A 17,620-nucleotide genomic window follows, 5' to 3' on the forward strand; every position below is an offset into this window, starting at 1 on the left:
TGCCAGGCCCCTCTGTCCTCCACTGTCTCCTGGAGTTTGCTCAATCCATTGTGTCGGTGATGCTATCTAACCATCATGTAATCTGCCTCTCTTCTCCTTTTGCATTCAATCTTTCCCAGCATCAGTCTTTTCGAAAGAGTTGGATTTTCACATCAGGTGGCCAAATTATTGGAGCTTCAGCTTCAATATCAGTCTTTCCAATGAATATTCAGGATTGATCTCCTTTAGGATTGACTGGTTTAATCTCTTTGCAGGCCAAGGAGCTCTCTAAAAGTCTTCTCCAGCACCACAATTCAAAAGCATTAATTCTTTAGGGCTCAGCCTTCTTTATGGACTAACTCTCACGTCCATACATAACAATTGGAAAAGCTATAATTTGACTATATGGACTTTTGTGGGCAAAATGATGTCTCTGCTTTTCCATATGCTGTCTAGACTTGTCAACTAGCTGTTCCTTGATAGCACTTACATCCAAAATGTCCTGAGAGCCAAAACAATCTTGAGAAAGAAGAATGGAACTGGAGGGATCAACCTTCCTGACTTCAGTCTATAAAGCTAAAGTCATCAGACAGCAGAGTACTGGCACAAAAACAGAAATGCAGACCAGTGGAAGAGGATGGAAAGCTCAGAGATAAACCCAGGCACCTGTGGGCACTTTATCTTTAACAAAGGAGGCAAGAATATACAATGGAGAAAAGACAGTTTCTTCAATAAGTGGTGCTGGGAAACTGGACATCTACACATAAAAGAATGAAATTAGAACACTCCCTAACACCATACATTAAAAAGAAACTCAAATTGGATTAAAGACCTAAATGTAGGACCAGAAACTATAAAAACTCTTAGAGAAAAACATAGGCAGAACACTCTTTGACAAGAGCCTCTTCGAGTAATGGAAATAAAAGCAAAAGAAAACAAATGGCACCTACTTAAAAGCTTTTGCACTGTGAAGGAAACTATAAGCAAGGTGAAAAGACAACCCTCAGAATGGGAGAAAATAATAACAAAAGAAACAACTAACAAAGGATTATCCTCCAAAATATATAAGCAGCTCATTCAGCTCAATAACAAAAAAATAAACTACCCAATCAAAAATTGGGCAGAAAACCTAAACAGAGACTTTTCTAAAGAAGACATACAAATTGCTAATAAACATATGAAGAGATGCTTAACATCTCTCATTATTAGAGAAATGCAAATCAAAAGTACAGTCATGTATCACACCACACTGTTCAGAATGGCCAGCATCAAAAAATCTACAAACAAATGCTGGAGAGGGTGTGAACCAAAGGGAAATCTCTTGCACTCTTGGTGGGAATGTAAACTGATATGGCCACTATGGAGAACAGTATGGAGATTCCTCAAAAACTAGGAATAAACTACCATATGACCCAACAATCCCACTACTGGGTATACACCCTGAGGTACGGTTTCATCATTGAAAAAGACACAAGTACCACAGTGTTCTCTGCAGCACTATTTACAATAGCTAGGACATGAAAGCAACCTAGATGTCCATCAACAGATGAATGAATACAGGGGTTGTGGTACATACACACAATATTCAGTTCAGTTCAGTCGCTCAGTTGTGTCTGACTCTTTGCGACCCCATGAACCACAGCACACCAGGCCTCCCTGTCCATCACCAACTCCAGGAGGTTACCCAAACTCATGTCCATCGAGTCGGTGATGCCATCCAGCCATCTCATCCTCTGTCGTCCGCTTCACCTCCTGCCCTCAATCCCTCCCAGCATCAGGGTCTTTTCCAATGAGTCAACTCTTCGCATGAGGTGGCCAAAGTATTGGAGTTTCAACTTCAACATTAGTCCTTCCAATGAACACCCAGGACTGATCTCCTTTAGGATGGACTGGTTGGATCTCCTTGCAGTCCAAGGGACTCTCAAGAGTCTTCTCCAACACCACAGTTCAAAAGCATCAATACTTCAGCACTTAGCTTTCTTCACAGTCCAACTCTCAAATCCATACATGACTACTGGAAAAACCATATCCTTGACTAGACGGAACTTTTTTGACAAAGTAATGTCTCTGCTTTTAATATGCTGTCTAGGTTGGTCATAACTTTCCTTTCAAGAAGTAAGTGTCTTTTAATTTCATGGCTGCAATCACCATCTTCAGTGATTTTGGAGCCCCAAAAAATAAAGTCTTACACCGTTTCCTCTGTTTCCCCATCTATTTACCATGAAGTGATGGGACCAGATGCCATGATCTTAGTTTTCTGAATGTTGAGCTTTAAGCCAGCTTTTTCACTCTCCTCTTTCACTTTCATCAAGAGGCTTTTTAGTTCTTCTTCACTTTCTGCCATAAAGGTGGTGTCATCTGTATATCTGAGGTTATTGATATTTCTCCCAGCAATCTTGATTCCAGCTTGTGCTTCTTCCAGCCCAGTTTTTCTCATGATGTACTCTCATGATGTGTGAATAATACACAATATTACTCAGCCATAAAAAGGAATGCATTTGACTCAGTTCTAATGAGGTGGATGAACCAAGAACATATTAAACAGAGTGAAGTAAGTCAGAAAGAGAAAAACAAATATATATTTGTGCATATATATGGACTCTAGAAAGATGGTATTGATAAACCTATCTGCAGAGCAGCAATGGAGATGCAGACATAGCCAGTGGAAATTTGCAGTATCATGCAGGGAGCTCTGGAGAAGGAAATGGCAACCCACTCCAGTGTTCTTGCCTGGAGAATCCCAGGGATGGCTGAGCCTGGCGGGCGGCCATCTATGGGGTCGCACAGAGTCAGACACGACTGAAGCGACTTAGCAGCAGCAGCAGCAGCAGGGAGCTCAAATCCACTGCTCTGTGACAACTTAGCAGGATGGAATGTGGTGGGAGGGAGACTCAAGAGAGAGGGGACTTATGCATACCATGGCTGATTCATGTTGATATACAGCAGAAATAAACACAATATCGTAAAGCAATTATCATCCAATTAATAATAAATTTAAATTTGAAAAAAATGTACTGAGCACCTATCAGAATGAAATGTAAAGGATCTGCAAAGTGTTCTGTAAGAATCTAAAGCCAGAGTTCAACCACCTGGACTCTGCAATACAAAATCTCTCTCATGCACACATGACTGCACACATTCTGACCCCACCCCCAGCACTGCCGCAGATTCTCAGGAGACCTGCCTTCAGCCTGAAAAGTATTATTAAGACTCAGTCATGACGCTTAGTCTCCAGAGGCTTCTGATTGAAAAGGGCACAGAGTGCTTGTTACCAGATGCCTGTTGGAGATCAGGTGAAGAGTGTGAACACCGGAGACAAACTTCAATTACAACTCCCTACAGCAGCCTCACCTGTTTGGCTCTTTCAGTGAGGGCAGTGGCCTCAGCCTCACCCAGTTGTTGCACCATCTTGTAAAATAGGCTCTTACTGTTTTGCAGCAAATCATGTGGTGGACTGTATTCTTTCACTGTCCCTGAATCCAAAACCTGTTAATCAGCAGAAAGAAACCCATTAGCAGCATGCAATGTATCCCAGTAACATACTGTAGTAACTCAAACAATATTTTAGAAAGAGGCAGGGGGAGAAAAATGGAGAGAATCTATTTAGGTGGTAGGCCTTGTGCTGTGTAAATGGTTTGATTACCTTGTTTTACCAGGCAAAATCCTAATGAAACTGTGCAACCTCCGACTGGGACTTGAACCCACGGTCTTTTAATTAGAATCACTCACCTGGTGTCTGGACGTACTGAAGTTCAGGTGCTTTATGTCTCAGCTCAGAAAGAATTCAGTGAGAGACAAAGTGATAGTGAAGAAGTGGATTTATTTATAGAGATAAAGATTCTATTGTATCTCTATTGTATACTTGATAAGAATGTGTTCCAAAAAAAGTTATTAGTCAAAAACTTCACTCTCAGTACTTATATGGAAGCCCTAAGAATATGTTCTAGAATATTGGTCCACAGATTTCTTCTTCACCTTACTGTAGCAAGAATCACAAAATCTTAGGAAAACTATCTTCTTACAGTGTTTTCATGACAGATTCTTCTATTTCAGCTAAATTTTATTGAGTCCTCATTTTCAAAGAATTCACTGATTTAGCTATTACTATGTTTTGTTTCCCTGGAGAAGGAAATTGCAACCCAATCCAGTATTCTTGCCTGGACAATCCCATGGACAGAGGAGCCTGGCAGGCCACAGTCCTTGAGGTCACCAAGAGTTGGACATGACTGAGCGACTGAACACACACATACAGATTCTATAGACAGACTGCAGGCCATCTCAAAAGGCAAGAGTGGCTATAGCAGAAACACACTCAAGGGACAGAGTGTGGATCATCTCAGAAGGCGAGCGGCCTCTGCTTATTTAACTTATATGCAGTATACATCATAAGAAATGCTGGGATGGATAAAGCACAAGCTGTTGTCAAGATTGGTGGGAGAAATATCAATAACCTCAGATATGCAGATTACACCACCCTTATGGCAGTAAGTGAAGACCTAAAGAGCTTCTTGATGAAAGTGAATGAGAAGAGTGAAAAAGTTGGCTTAAAACCCAACATTCATAAAACTAAGATCATAGCATCTGGTCCCATCACTTCATGGCAAATAGATGGGGAAACAATGGAAACTGTGACAGACTTAATTTTGGGGGGCTCCAAAATCACTGCAGATGGTGACTGCAGCCATGAAATTAAAAGACACTTGCTCCTTGGAATAAAAGTTATGGGCAATCTTTACAGCATATTTAAAATCAGAGACATTACTTTGCAACTAAAGTCTATCTAGTCAAAGATACTATTTTCCCGGTAGTCATGTATGGATATGAGAGTTGGACTATAAAGAAAGCTGAGCACTGAAGAATCGATGCTTTTGAACTGTGGTGTTGGAGGAGACTTTTGAGAGTTCCTTGGAACTGCAAGGAGCTCCAACCAGTCCAACCTAAAGGAAATAAGCCCTGAATATTCATTGGAAGGACTGATGCTAAAGCTGAACTTTGGCTATCTGATGTGAAGAACTGACTCATTTGAAAAGACCCTGATGCTGGGAAAGATTGAAAGTGGAATTAGAAGGGGATGACAGAGGATGGGATGGTTGGATGGCATCACTGACCCAATGGACAAGAGTTTGAGTAAACTCCAGGAATTGGTGATGGACAGGGAGGCCTGCGTGCTGCAGTCCATGGTATCGCAAAGAGTCGGACTGAACTGAACTGAAAACAGCACTAAATCTCTTGTCAGAGAGGTTAAGATGCTTCTTGAATTTGGCTGTGGTTGTAGTTTATTATTCTGAGAGTGAAAGGCTGGCAAAAAGAGCTCCTACTTAAGCAGCTGTAGCAGAGCTGCTTTGCATAGAATAAGTCTGTAGAAATCCAGTTTTCTCTTTGGATAAGACTAAAGAAGCAAGAAAGAAATTGGGCTCCAAATTCCAGTGATCACAGCCTGGCATAGCACACAGGGAAGCCCAGTCTGGATTGCTGAGGCTCTAAATCTCTTTTGTCACAAATTATCTTTCCTTGCTTCTTTCCTTTTTCCAACTGCCTACTTTTCAGCCACTTTATTGCTCATTAATATGTCCACTAATTGGATGCTGAAAGGGAGAGGAGGGGGCTCTTAACTCTGTCTTTCTACCTGTTGGTGGCTTTGCTTAATAGTTTCAGAGGGAAGGAAGAGTCTGAAACAATTGACCTACATGATGTACCCAGGAAAACAGTTTTGATGTGAAGTGGTTTCCTGGTAGCTTAGACAGTAAAGAAAATGCTTCCAACGTAGGAGACCCAGGTTCCATTCCTGGGTTGTGAAGATCCCCCAGAGAAGAGAATACCTACCCACTCCAGTATTCTTGCCTGGAGAAATCCCATGGACAGAGGAACCTGGCGAGCTGCAGTCCATGCGGTTGCAAAGAATCAGGCATGACTGAGTGACTACTACCACTACCACTACTAGAGTAAATGTATCTTAAGAAAATAACCTGAAACTCTAAGCAAGACACAGGTTGTGTTTCACATCTAGGTATTGTACTTAATCCATCCTATGTCATTTAGTGGGAATTGTTCATCAAGTCTCATAAAGGCCATTTTCCCACTAACCTTTTTTAACTACTGTGCATCACTGCTAAAGGCATCTTTCTCAAAAGAATTGAAGAATAATTGAATCTGTCACATCCACCTAATTATTAAAATGTCCTATAATTTGGCATGCCAATTTAGATGCCCTTAATGTGCAATTTTACTTAAACATAGAATATATAACTACTCCCCTTGACATTGAAGAAGAAAAAAAAAACAAACACAATTTTAAAACACAGGTCTATCTCATGCCAAAGACTAAGTAAATAAGTATGAAATTGGGGCAGCAGACAGATGGGCCCCAGGCTGCCCGGCTGGAGTTTGTCCTCTCTGGACAGATACTCCAAGAAGAAGACAATAGCAGGAGGGAGGAGAAGCTGAGCTCTGCCCAGATAAAAGATAAACAGGCCACATTTTCTCATTCTCAAGGTTAAGAAGACCTTCCTACCTACACGTGTGCAGAAATGTTCCTTGAGGGTCAAAAAGGGAGGGGTCACCACGCCACTGTAGGTGATGTCAACCTACCCATAAGCCTCTTCTCCAGGATCCATCTTACCTAAGGGATGCATGCACACACATGGGAGGACCTTGAGATAAACCAAGTACAGACTCCGAGTCAGATAAAACAAGATGATTGTCCAAAGGAAACCCAGAAAAAATGCCCCATATAAGTGATTTTACCTATCACAAGTGTACCACTCTTTTTCTGAGCCTGCCCATGTGACTATCTACACGTTATCATTTTCCCTCCTACTGAGCACTTTGTTTCACTACTGTCCATCTGCTTGTGTAAATTCATTTATACAAAGTCAGAAGTCCAGGGCCTTGTCACTGGCTACTGGCCCTTGAGGCCTGGTGCCTGGGATTCAGAGCTTTCTCTGCCTCAGCCTGACTTCAATCTCTGTCCAGGGAACCAAAATCCTTCTTCAAGCTGCTGCAGGCTGAGTCGCCTGAGACCAAAAGATTCATTACTTCATACAATGAACAACTTTACATTCTGCAAAAGCAACAACTTTAAAAATCACCACTTCAGAGTTGGTGAAAATGAGTTCTCTGACTATAAAGACTTTACATATTTTAATGAAAATATTATTAATATTTTGTCCTTGTCCAACTTTCTACTTTATTCAAATTTGAATGAATAGTAAATTTTCCAATTTCTCTCACATTGTCTAAAACACATAAATGCCACTGAGATGAGTAGTTATTAGAATTGGCTAATATCTAAAATACTCAAAGCCAAAAAAAAAAATTAGTGCTCTCAAAAAACAATTGGATTAATAATATAAATGGTAGAAAGATCATTTTGGTCAAAACACTTTGAGCCATTTCAGTATTAGTGCCTACTAAAAATTGGCACTTGCCTTCTACTTCTATGAGAACTAGGTCACAAATCACTTCAGCCACTGACCTTCAACACATCCTAAAAGGAGTACAGGGTGAAGACTCAGAATGAGACACTATGTGCCCTGGGAAAAAATGGCAGAATACATCTTCAGATACTTAGATACTTTTAGGAGAAGATTTTTGTGAGCCTGATTCTTGTATCTTCTCATATCTAGCCCAATACTTGCATCTCCTCATATCTAGAAAAGCACTAAAACCATTAACAGCAATATCTGTTCTTCATGATTAGCAATAAGCCTCTGCCAAAAGGTGTACTTGACTGCACATATCCCGCTTTACAATCACATCTAACACTGACCCTCTACTCTTTGGAATAGTTTCTCAGAGCGATCTGAAATGCTGTCTCGTGGGCCACAGTCCTCATTTTGCCCCATATGAAACAACTCACAATTCTCACATTGTGAGTTTTTTTGTTGTTGACATTACTAACTCATTATATTTTATAAGGGGAATTTTCAGTTTTAGGTGGGAATGACAGAAGTGTGACAGTTTGTTGCAATGCTTGATAATTTATAAGAACTTAAAATTTAATTTTTTAAACACTTTAGAAATGCAAATACAATACATTTCATTAATCTTTTAATAGGCATTAAACAAAGTACAGTATCTTAAAGTGAACTGCATTATGAATACAGCCTCAAGTGGACAGATTCACAAGGTTTGAGAGATGGGATGCCCTCGCATATAAATGGAGTATAACAAAGGCTACAGTAACCATCAGATCCGTGAAAGCATCCCATAACTAAAATAGCAGTCTTTGGATTTGGAATGGAAAATAAAAATAGCTGTGAGTTGAGGATTTACTGTTTCATATACTTTATAAACATCATTGTTAATTCTCAAGAATGTCTCTCAAGAGTAGACAAACAAGGTTCATGATTTCTATCAATCTACTCTTCCATTTATTCCTTCCTTTTTTCCTTCCATCTTCCCTATCCATTCATCCATCCTGTAAGCACTGACTATCTATCACCAAAGCACTGTTCTAGGAATGGGAGATTCAAAGATGAACAAGACAGTCTATCAAGAAGTTCACCACCAGACACAGATGAAGACTGATGTGCAGTTAAATACTTTGGCCAAAGCAGTAGAATCAGCAGATGGCAGAACTGGGATTTGAATCTAGGACTGAACTTTCATTACTTCCTCTGCATGTGAGTTACAAGTAAAAGACACTGTTAAATTATTTACCATAAGTAAAATAAGAGACATGAGAAGTTTAATATTCAGTAGTCTAAAATATCTTTCCATATGGATAATACCTAATATTAACTTTGTTTATAATTTAAGAAAATATGCATGTAAACATAAACATTTATCCTGTCTACTTTTCAACTGTAATTTTATTATACTCAGGCACAAATTATTTACTGTGTGCCTGGGATATATTCACAAAAAAAAGAAAACTAGTTTTAACTTTCATGAACAATAAATATGAAATGGCCCACAGTCAAAACATATTTGAGGAAAACTTAAGTTAATTTTCATTAGTTTCTAAATTTATTCAGCAAACATTTACCATATTTAACTGCATTGATAGCACTATGCCAGATGCTCTAGAAGAGGAAAACACATATATCAGGAAGCCTATACTGAAAGGAGAGAGAGAAGAAAATCCTTAAGTGTCTATAATGCAAGAAAAAAAACACATGACAAGGAGGAGTTGAGTAACAGAATAAATGACTTCTGGCCAGAGGCTTGGAGGACACGTTTCAGGGAGGACAGAGAGCAGAGAGCTGGGCCTTGAAGAATGAATAGCCTTGAACATGCAGAATTGGAGGTGGGTCAGCAGACAGTGGTCATCCCAGACACAGGCAACCAAATGGACCAAGAGGGTTGATCGCTAGCTTGGGATCTCCTCCAGAGCAGGTTTATATGGTTTTCTATGTTCACTTTGCATCTCAGGACTCTGACATTGTACATGACAGGAATCAGGCACACAATACATGCTGATTAAAAGTTAAAAACAAAGGAAACTAAATTCAGGGTATGACAGGGTGACTGCCCAATGGTGTAATTTGGCAAGACTGTAGGATAAGATCAAGGAGGGAACGGATATAGCTGGCAAGGGAAGCCGCCGAGGCAGTGGGATACAGGGGTGACAGGATTAGGGATGTGGACATGGAGGACCACATGCCTGATGGCTGTGGGCAAGAGGAAGTGTGAAAGGGAAAATGAAAGACAAACAAGCCAGTGTTGAAGATAAAGGCTTGAAACTTATTGTCAAATGTTGGACATGAAGAAAAAGAAAAGGGGTAATCAGAGAGGAGGGGGCACTGACAGGAACAGAGTGCAGTGTGGTCAATGCTTATGTCAGGAGCTACAAGAGTTACATTGGAACACAGACTGAAAAAAGGCCAGGAATGGAATTTTACCAACGTAGCCTCTACGCTTACCAGTTTTGTCAAAGATTCTAGGTATTTCAGAACACATAAACATAAAGCAACTCTAAATTTTATATACAGAAAAATAGGTACAATTTTGAATTATTTTTTAATATTTTATATCTATAAGAAAATGTTCCTATAATCTCTCACTCTTTCCCCATTCTTCCTGTAACCCAAGTTGAACTAAACTGAACCACACATTTAAGGTAGTGTGATAACAATCCCTTGATCTGAGAAACTCTCCAGGAATGCTAATCTCAAATCATTTGCCACTCTCCACTGGTTAAGGACAAATGCATTAAGTGAGATAAGTCAGTCAGTTACATAAGCTCAATGAAGATGTGTTTATCTAGGTAGCTGTCTTAAACATAAAAATTAAATGGACCTATTGCAAAATAATTTGATTCATTTTCTTTTTTTAATTTTTACTTTATATGGGAGTATATTTACTTTTAACTTTTTATTAAATTGGAATATAGTTGATTAACAATGTTGTGGTAGTTTCAGGTTTACTGCAAAGTGAATCAAATACATGTTTCCATTCTTTTTCAAAATTTTTTCCCAAGCAAGTCATCATAGAACATTAAACAGAGTTTCCTATGCTATACAGGAGGTCCTTGTTGGCCATCTATTTTAAATAGAGCAGTATGTGCATGTCAGTCCCAAACTCTCAATCTATCCCTCCCTGCACAATTCCCCTGGGTAACCATAAATTTGGTCTCTGGTCTCAATGTTAGTAAGTTTGTTTCTGTTTTGTAAATAAGTTCATTTGTATCATTTTTTTATTTTATTTTTTTAAAATTCTGCATGTAAGCGATATCATATGACATTTGTGTTTCTCTGTCTGAATTACTTCATTTAATATGATCATCTCCTGGTCCATCCACGTTGCTGCAGATGGCATTATTTCTTTCCTTTTTATATCTAAGTAATATTCCATTGTGGGCTTCTCTGTAGCTCAGACGGTAAAGAATCTAGCTGCAATTCGGGAGACCAGGGTTTGATCCCTGGGTTGGGAAAATCCCCTGAACGAGGGCATGGAAATCCACTGCTGTATTCTTGCCTGGAAAATCCTCATGGACAGAGGAGACTGGCAGGCTACAGTCCATGAGGTCACAAAGAGTAGGATACAATTGAGAAACGAAGCACAGCACAGCACAATATTCCATTGTGTATATGTATCACATCTTCTTTATCCATTCATATGTCAATTGACATTTGGGTGCTTCCATGTCTTGAGTATTGTAAACAGTGTTTCAGTGATCACTGGGGTGCAGGTATCCATGTTTTTCTCTGGGTATATGTCCAGGAGTGGAATTGTTGGATCACACAGGGGCTGTTTTTAGCTTCTTATGGAACCTTCATAGTTTCTCTTCATTTGTTTGTTTGTTGCTGTGCTGGGTCTTAGCTGTGGCATGAGGGATCTTCATTGTGATGCACGAGCTCAGTAGTTGTGGTGTGTGGGCTTAGTCGTCCGGAGCATGTGGGACTTTAGGTCCCCAACTAGGGATTGAATCCAAGTCCCCTACATTGGAAGGCAGTTTCTTTACCACTGGGCCACCAGGAAAATCCCTCCAGTTTTTCAATAGTGTCTACACAAATTTACATTCTACCCACAACGTAGGAGGGCTCCCTTTTTTATACACCCTCTCTAGCATTTATTTGTAGATTTTTTTGATGATCATCATTCTGACTGGTATGAGATCTCACTGTAGTTTTGATTTGCATGTCTCAACTTGGCAGTGTCCACCAGACTGGAAAAGGTCAGTTTTCATTCCAATTTCAAAGAAGGGCAATGCCAAAGAATGTTCAAACTAACACACAATTGCACTCATTTAACATCCCAGCAAGGTCATGCCTTGTTGTTTACATGTAGTAGTGTGTATCTATTAATCCCAAATTCCTAATTTATCCATCCCCCATATTCCTGTATTTCTAAATCAATCAAGAAAAACAGGTGCCTCGAAAGTCAAAGTTTTGAGAAAGAACAATATTTATGGTGTTTTTGCTGATTGAAAGTCGACTGGTAATCCAAAGCTCTAGAAAATAATACAAGGTTTACACCTGGGGTGGGTGTAGAACAGAGGACGATTCTCCAGCCCTGAAGCTAGAGGATTGTTTCTACTCCTACCAGAGGAGTCATCAGCTGCAACCAGGTCAGACCAAGATGTAAACAAGTGGCCAGATTTACATCTCCTACTGGGATCTCCTTGTGACATCACTGATGACCTTGACCAGAGAGCCTTAAACTGAAGGTCTCCTAAAACAGAAGCAGGAAGGTCACCTCCACAGTGAAGGTCAAGGTCACCATGGAAAACCAAGGTCATCATCACAGGCTCCAAAGAGAACCCTTGTATTTCCCTTCTCTTCCCTCAGATCCCAAGTTCAGTCCATCACTTGGCTCCACTTCAGTGTCTATCCCAAATCCAGCCATCTCACCATTTCCACTACAGGGACATTAGTCTAAGCCACCAACAGTTGAGAAAGGACACACTGTAAGAGACTGCATTTGGAGACCTGAAACACCATCAGTGTGGTTTTAGCTGTAAAGGAAGGAGGGGGACCAGAGAGGGACAAAACTAGAAAGGTGGGGAAGGGCCGGGCTGTAAACTGTTTTGTAAAACTAGGTTAAGGACTTGTTGAACATATTGACAAAGAGGGAAAAATCTGAGGTTACATTACCGACTCAATGGACATGAGTTTGAGTAAACTCCAGGAGTTGGTGATGGACAGGCAGGCTTGGCATGCTGCAGTCCATGGGGTCGCAAAGAGTCGGACATGACTGAGTGAACTGAACTGAACTGAACTGAACTGACTGGTAAGTAAAACATTAAACAAATGGATGTATTTTGATAATGGCAACAAATATGATTGATTAAGGAGGTACTTGTGAACTAGACATTTACAACTATGGATCAAGTACTGATAGATAAAGACTCAGAACTAAGCAACTGACACGTCTGCCAAATGCTGTCATTTTTGACTGTTTCCTTAACCAATCATACATTCCAAAGTGAAAGTATCAGTTGCTCAGTTGTGTCCAACTCCTTGTGACCCCATGGACTCTAGCCCATCAGGCTCTTCTGTCCATGGGATTTTCCAGGCAAGAACACTGGAGTGGGTTGCCATTCCCTTCTTTAGGGAATCTTCCTCACCCAGGGATCAAACCCAGGTCTCCTGCTTTGCAGGAAGATTCTTTACCATCTGAGCTACCACAGAGGCTACATTCCAAAGTGACAGCATGTATAAGAATTAGGTAGTAACAGGAAGCTGCTTCCATGAATGCTGTAATACCAAACCCCAAAAATACATCTCCAGGGTACATATAAAAGCAAAGAATTTATTCGCACCAGAGATCAAGTCATCTTTCTGTTGCTGCCTCTAAAGCTTGACAAAGGGTTTCAAAAGGGAAATTTCACAGCATCAATCATTCCTTGTGTAAGAAGTATGCCTTTGGGGGGCAGTCTGCAAAATACAGTGCTGAGACGTAAGAATAACAAAGTGACAGGTAAAGAGTAGAAATAAAAGGTTACTTTTCCAATTAGCACTCAAGAACAAAAACAAATGACTAAGGATGCTTGATGCTAAACAAAGTTGTTGGCATTTCAAAGTCACTGTCCTAAAATCTTGGAATGTCACCAGGTCCCTCATAAAACTCTGCAGGAGAGGCCTGCTTCTAACTGAGATGTTTCAGTTCAGGTGACCAGACACACTGCTTTGAGCCTAGAGCATCCCTTTGGTTGCAAATGCCCCACTTTTGTCATTTGCTTCTCCAGAACTCACTCCTAAGTATGGCCAGCTCACAAGAGTGAGGCCACAGGCACAGCCTTGAGGCTGACAGTCTGGTATCTACTCAGTGTCCCCACTGGTGATCCCACCTGACAATGCATGGGGAATAGGGAGGGAGGTAATATTCCAGGAACTGCTCAAGAAGTCAAAAGAGGCAACTCCATTATCCCTGAACATAAGGAAGTTTGAGTATTACTGACCATTTATTACTGATTATTACCTGTTTTGGAGAAGGTGATGGCATCCCACTCCAGTACTCTAGCCTGGAAAATCCCATGGATGGAGGAGCCTGGTAGGCTGCAGTCCATGGGGTCGCTAAGAGTTGGACATGACTGAGTGTCTTCACTTCCGCTTTTCACTTTCATGCATTGGAGAAGGAAATGGCAACCCACTCTAGTGTTCTTGCCTGGAGAATCCAAGGGACAGGGGAGCCTGGCGGGCTGCCGTCTATGGGGTCGCACAGAGTCGGACACGACTGAAGTGACTTAGCAGCAGCAGCATTACCTGTTTAGTATATACTGACTGACCTATTTAGTATAGACCAAAAGTTGACTCTGCTGCCTTTTAAGCACTGTGCAGGCTTTCCTTATCTATTTACTTCATCTCTAATCAGCAACACTGGATACTGCAGGATCTTGTGACAGTAGTTAGCATCTGTAAAATGAATAATATTAGCTTGTTCCACAGGCTGGGAACTAGCTTGAAAACAACTTGAATTCCTTACGGCTTATTTGCAGCCAAAGATTTCTCTTCGAGGAATGGTTTTCCTTGTCATTTTATAAATCCACGTCCTAAGATTTATGGAAATTCAGCAACAGAGGGAAAAGAAAAGAGAGAGAAGTCGACAAAAGAGAGAAAAGGGGAAGGGAGGGAGGAAGGAGGAAAACAAAGCTAAGCAAGGAAATACTAATTTCTGAGGAAGAAAGAGCAAATCAAAATTACAGGAAAGATACTAGACAGATATCCAAACACCAAAGCTTAGAGTCTGCTTTGTGCGCTGAGTCCAGATCTACTATGTAAGAGACTTGCTAGTTGTTTATCTACAGTCTCTCAGCACTGACTTAACTTTGTTTCTACACTCTTGTGATGAAGAGGCTGGCTCTTTGCAAATCACATTTCAGAAACACTTTGCCCTGACAGCTTATTTGGTAAAGAATCCACCTGCAATGCAGGAGACATCGGTTTGATTCCTGGGTCAGGAAGATCCCCTGGAGAAGGGATAGGTTACCCATTCCAGGATTCTTGGGCTTCCCTTGTGGTTCATCTGGAAAGAATCGGCCTGCAATGCAGAAGACCTAGGTTCAATCCTGGGTTGGGAAAGTCCCCTGGAGAAGGGAAAGGCTACCCCCTCCAGTATTCTGACCTTGAGACGTCTATAGACTGTACAGTCCATGGGGTCACAAAGAGTCAGACATGATCCAGTGACTTTCACTTTCACTTTTGGCCAGCAGGCTCTTTGTTAGATCCTCCCAGTAGGGAGCACTAGAGGGACTCATGGAGCAAACAGACTGTCTGCTGCTGCTGCTGCTGCTGCTGCACAGACGGCAGCCCACCAGGCCTCCCGTCCCTGGGATTTTCCGGGCAAGAACACTGGAGCGGGTTGCCATTTCCTTCTCCAATGCATGAAAGTGGAAAGTGAAAACTGAAAGTGAAGTCACTCAGTTGTGTCCGACCCTCAGCGACCCCATGGACTGCAGCCTACCAGGTTCATCCGTCCATGGGATTTTCTAGGCAAAAGTACTGGAGTGGGGTGCCATTGCCTTCTCCGAACAGACTGTCTAGTTTCTGCTAATCCTGCAGCATCACCTCAGCAGTGGGACCTGACTCCAGATTCCAGGTTCCATTAGCATGTGCAGAACCAGCCCCATCCTGCTCCCTCACAAATATCACCAGCACCTGGACAGTGACTGCTCCATGGAGGTCTGAGCACCGACTCTTTAGGGCCTCTCCTCTTGAGTTCTTGGGTCTGGAGATTTGTCCTAGGACACAGTAGCTGCCTGCTAAAATTATTAACTCAGTGTTTCTAACATTTCTAACCCTCCAATTGCTATGTGACATATTTCCTTTATTAAGTGCTTTCTGTGAAAATACTTTGTTTTTCTCACCAGGCCCTTTCTTCTCATGGAATTCACTCTGACAGCAACAGCTAAGAAATTCTTCAACTTTAGTCAACAGCCTCCTGGTAATCTAAATAAAAGGCTAATTTTTTTTGTTAATCTGCAATGCCACGTGGCTTGTGGGATCTTAGTTCTCCAACCAGGGATCCTTGGGCCTTGGCAGTGAGAGCATGAAGTCCTGATCACTGGACAGCCAGGGAATTCCCAAAGGTCTCAGTTTTTGATTCTGGGAATCTAAAAATAATGAAACAACTGTGGCATAGTAAAAATGACCATGTTCTACTACTCTGAAATATGGAGACTTATCTTGGATCTGGAATATTTTCATGGTTGACTATCTTTAAGAAAAATGACAGTGTAAATAAACTTTTAATATGAAAATATGAAATTATTGGATATATTATTTAATAGCACATTCTGAAGGTATAATTAAGTACCCAAGTTATTGTCAGAAATGGAGAAAAACTGAGGGAAAGTTAACTTATTAGAGGTTCCTATAAAGTTTTACAAGGAAGGATATTTTGCAAAATTGAATGAAAATGAAAATAACTGAAATTCCACAGGTAAGGCTCTTACCATTATCTTGTCACTGTCAATAATGGTGCTCAATCTGTGTGTGATGGTTACCACAGTGCACTGGGCAAATTTCTCATGGATTGCTTTTTTTATTAACTCATCAGTTCTGGAATCAAAGAAGTTCAGTTTAGTTAGTAAAGACAGGAAAAGCAGACTTAAGACTTAAAAATATCATATATAATAATGATGTTTTTTTTTAAATCCATGCTTTATGACTTAATCTTGTTTCTGAAAAACTAAGTATAAAAGGTCTACTTACAAATTTACCATTTTTCATAAAGCAATGGGAAATATTCTTCCCTTGAAAGCTTGAAATTATCAGAAGCTACATTTAGGAATTTTGCTCTCATAGGAAGTCTCATAACAATATTAATACCATATAACAAGTTTTAGTTTCTTTCTTTGTTTTCTAGAATTAATCTTATCAAGAGATTTCTTTGGGACAAAGAGAACACTTGAAAACAGTTTTAAGCATCATCAAGCATTTTCCATTTACCACATTTAAAATTCAGATTCCAGGTTTCATGGACCTCAGCCCCTTACCTTGGATCCACATTCGATGTGGCTTTGTCAATAATCAATATCTGATTTGTCTTGAGAATAGCCCTGGCAAGACACACTAATTGTCTCTGTCCAACACTCAAATTTGATCCTGTTTCTGCTAAGGCAGTATCCATTTTACCAGGAAGACCTTCAATTGTTTCTTTAAGTTGTACCTGTGGATACAGAAAGAACAACATTTTCCTACACAAATTTCTGCTGAAGGAGATAAGCCTCATATGCTAGAGTTTTCACATCCTCAGGACTTCTTGTGTATCTTACATGTACAGCCACCTGATGGGGAGAGCTCCTTCAAAGGAGCATTCAACTGAGAAAGATGGTGGAGTCAACTCAGGACAGAAAGATCTCAGTGTCCCCTATCCCTGCCATAGGACATCCACCAGAAACCCCACCAGGGATTAGTTAAGGAAGTCTCTCAAGAAATGAAGCTATTTCTCCCAATCTGATCTAAACAGAAAAGTTAAAATGATCTTTACAGTTTCCCCAAAGTATATTTTCCCTAGATCTTAGTACATTAAGGGAAATTTTTTTTAAACAAAATTATTTTAGGAAGTTTGGTTGTCTAAACATATAATCTTATCAGTACTTTACCATTTTGGAAGACCTAAAGGTTTAAAAAAAGACAAATTCAAACAATGGCAAACTCTACCTCATATATTATTAAACCTGGAGCCTACTTTGGCTTTCAGTTCAGTTCAGTCGCTCAGTCGTGTCCAACTCTTTGCGACCCCATGAATCGCA

General features: G+C 40.5%; 1 protein-coding gene across 1 annotated transcript in view; it reads right to left on the minus strand.

Moving 5' to 3' along the window:
- Window positions 1-17,620, minus strand: part of LOC113888446 (multidrug resistance-associated protein 4-like) — a 392,537-nt gene that overhangs the window by 13,954 nt on the left and 360,963 nt on the right. Inside the window, 3 exon segments of the mRNA XM_027535574.1 lie at window positions 3,331-3,465; window positions 16,319-16,424; window positions 16,862-17,034. Coding sequence (XP_027391375.1) covers window positions 3,331-3,465; window positions 16,319-16,424; window positions 16,862-17,034 — 414 coding nt within the window.

The sequence above is a fragment of the Bos indicus x Bos taurus genome, unplaced genomic scaffold (genome assembly GCF_003369695.1).
Source record: "Bos indicus x Bos taurus breed Angus x Brahman F1 hybrid unplaced genomic scaffold, Bos_hybrid_MaternalHap_v2.0 SuperScaffold_100136, whole genome shotgun sequence".
Classification (NCBI taxonomy): Eukaryota; Metazoa; Chordata; class Mammalia; order Artiodactyla; family Bovidae; genus Bos; species Bos indicus x Bos taurus.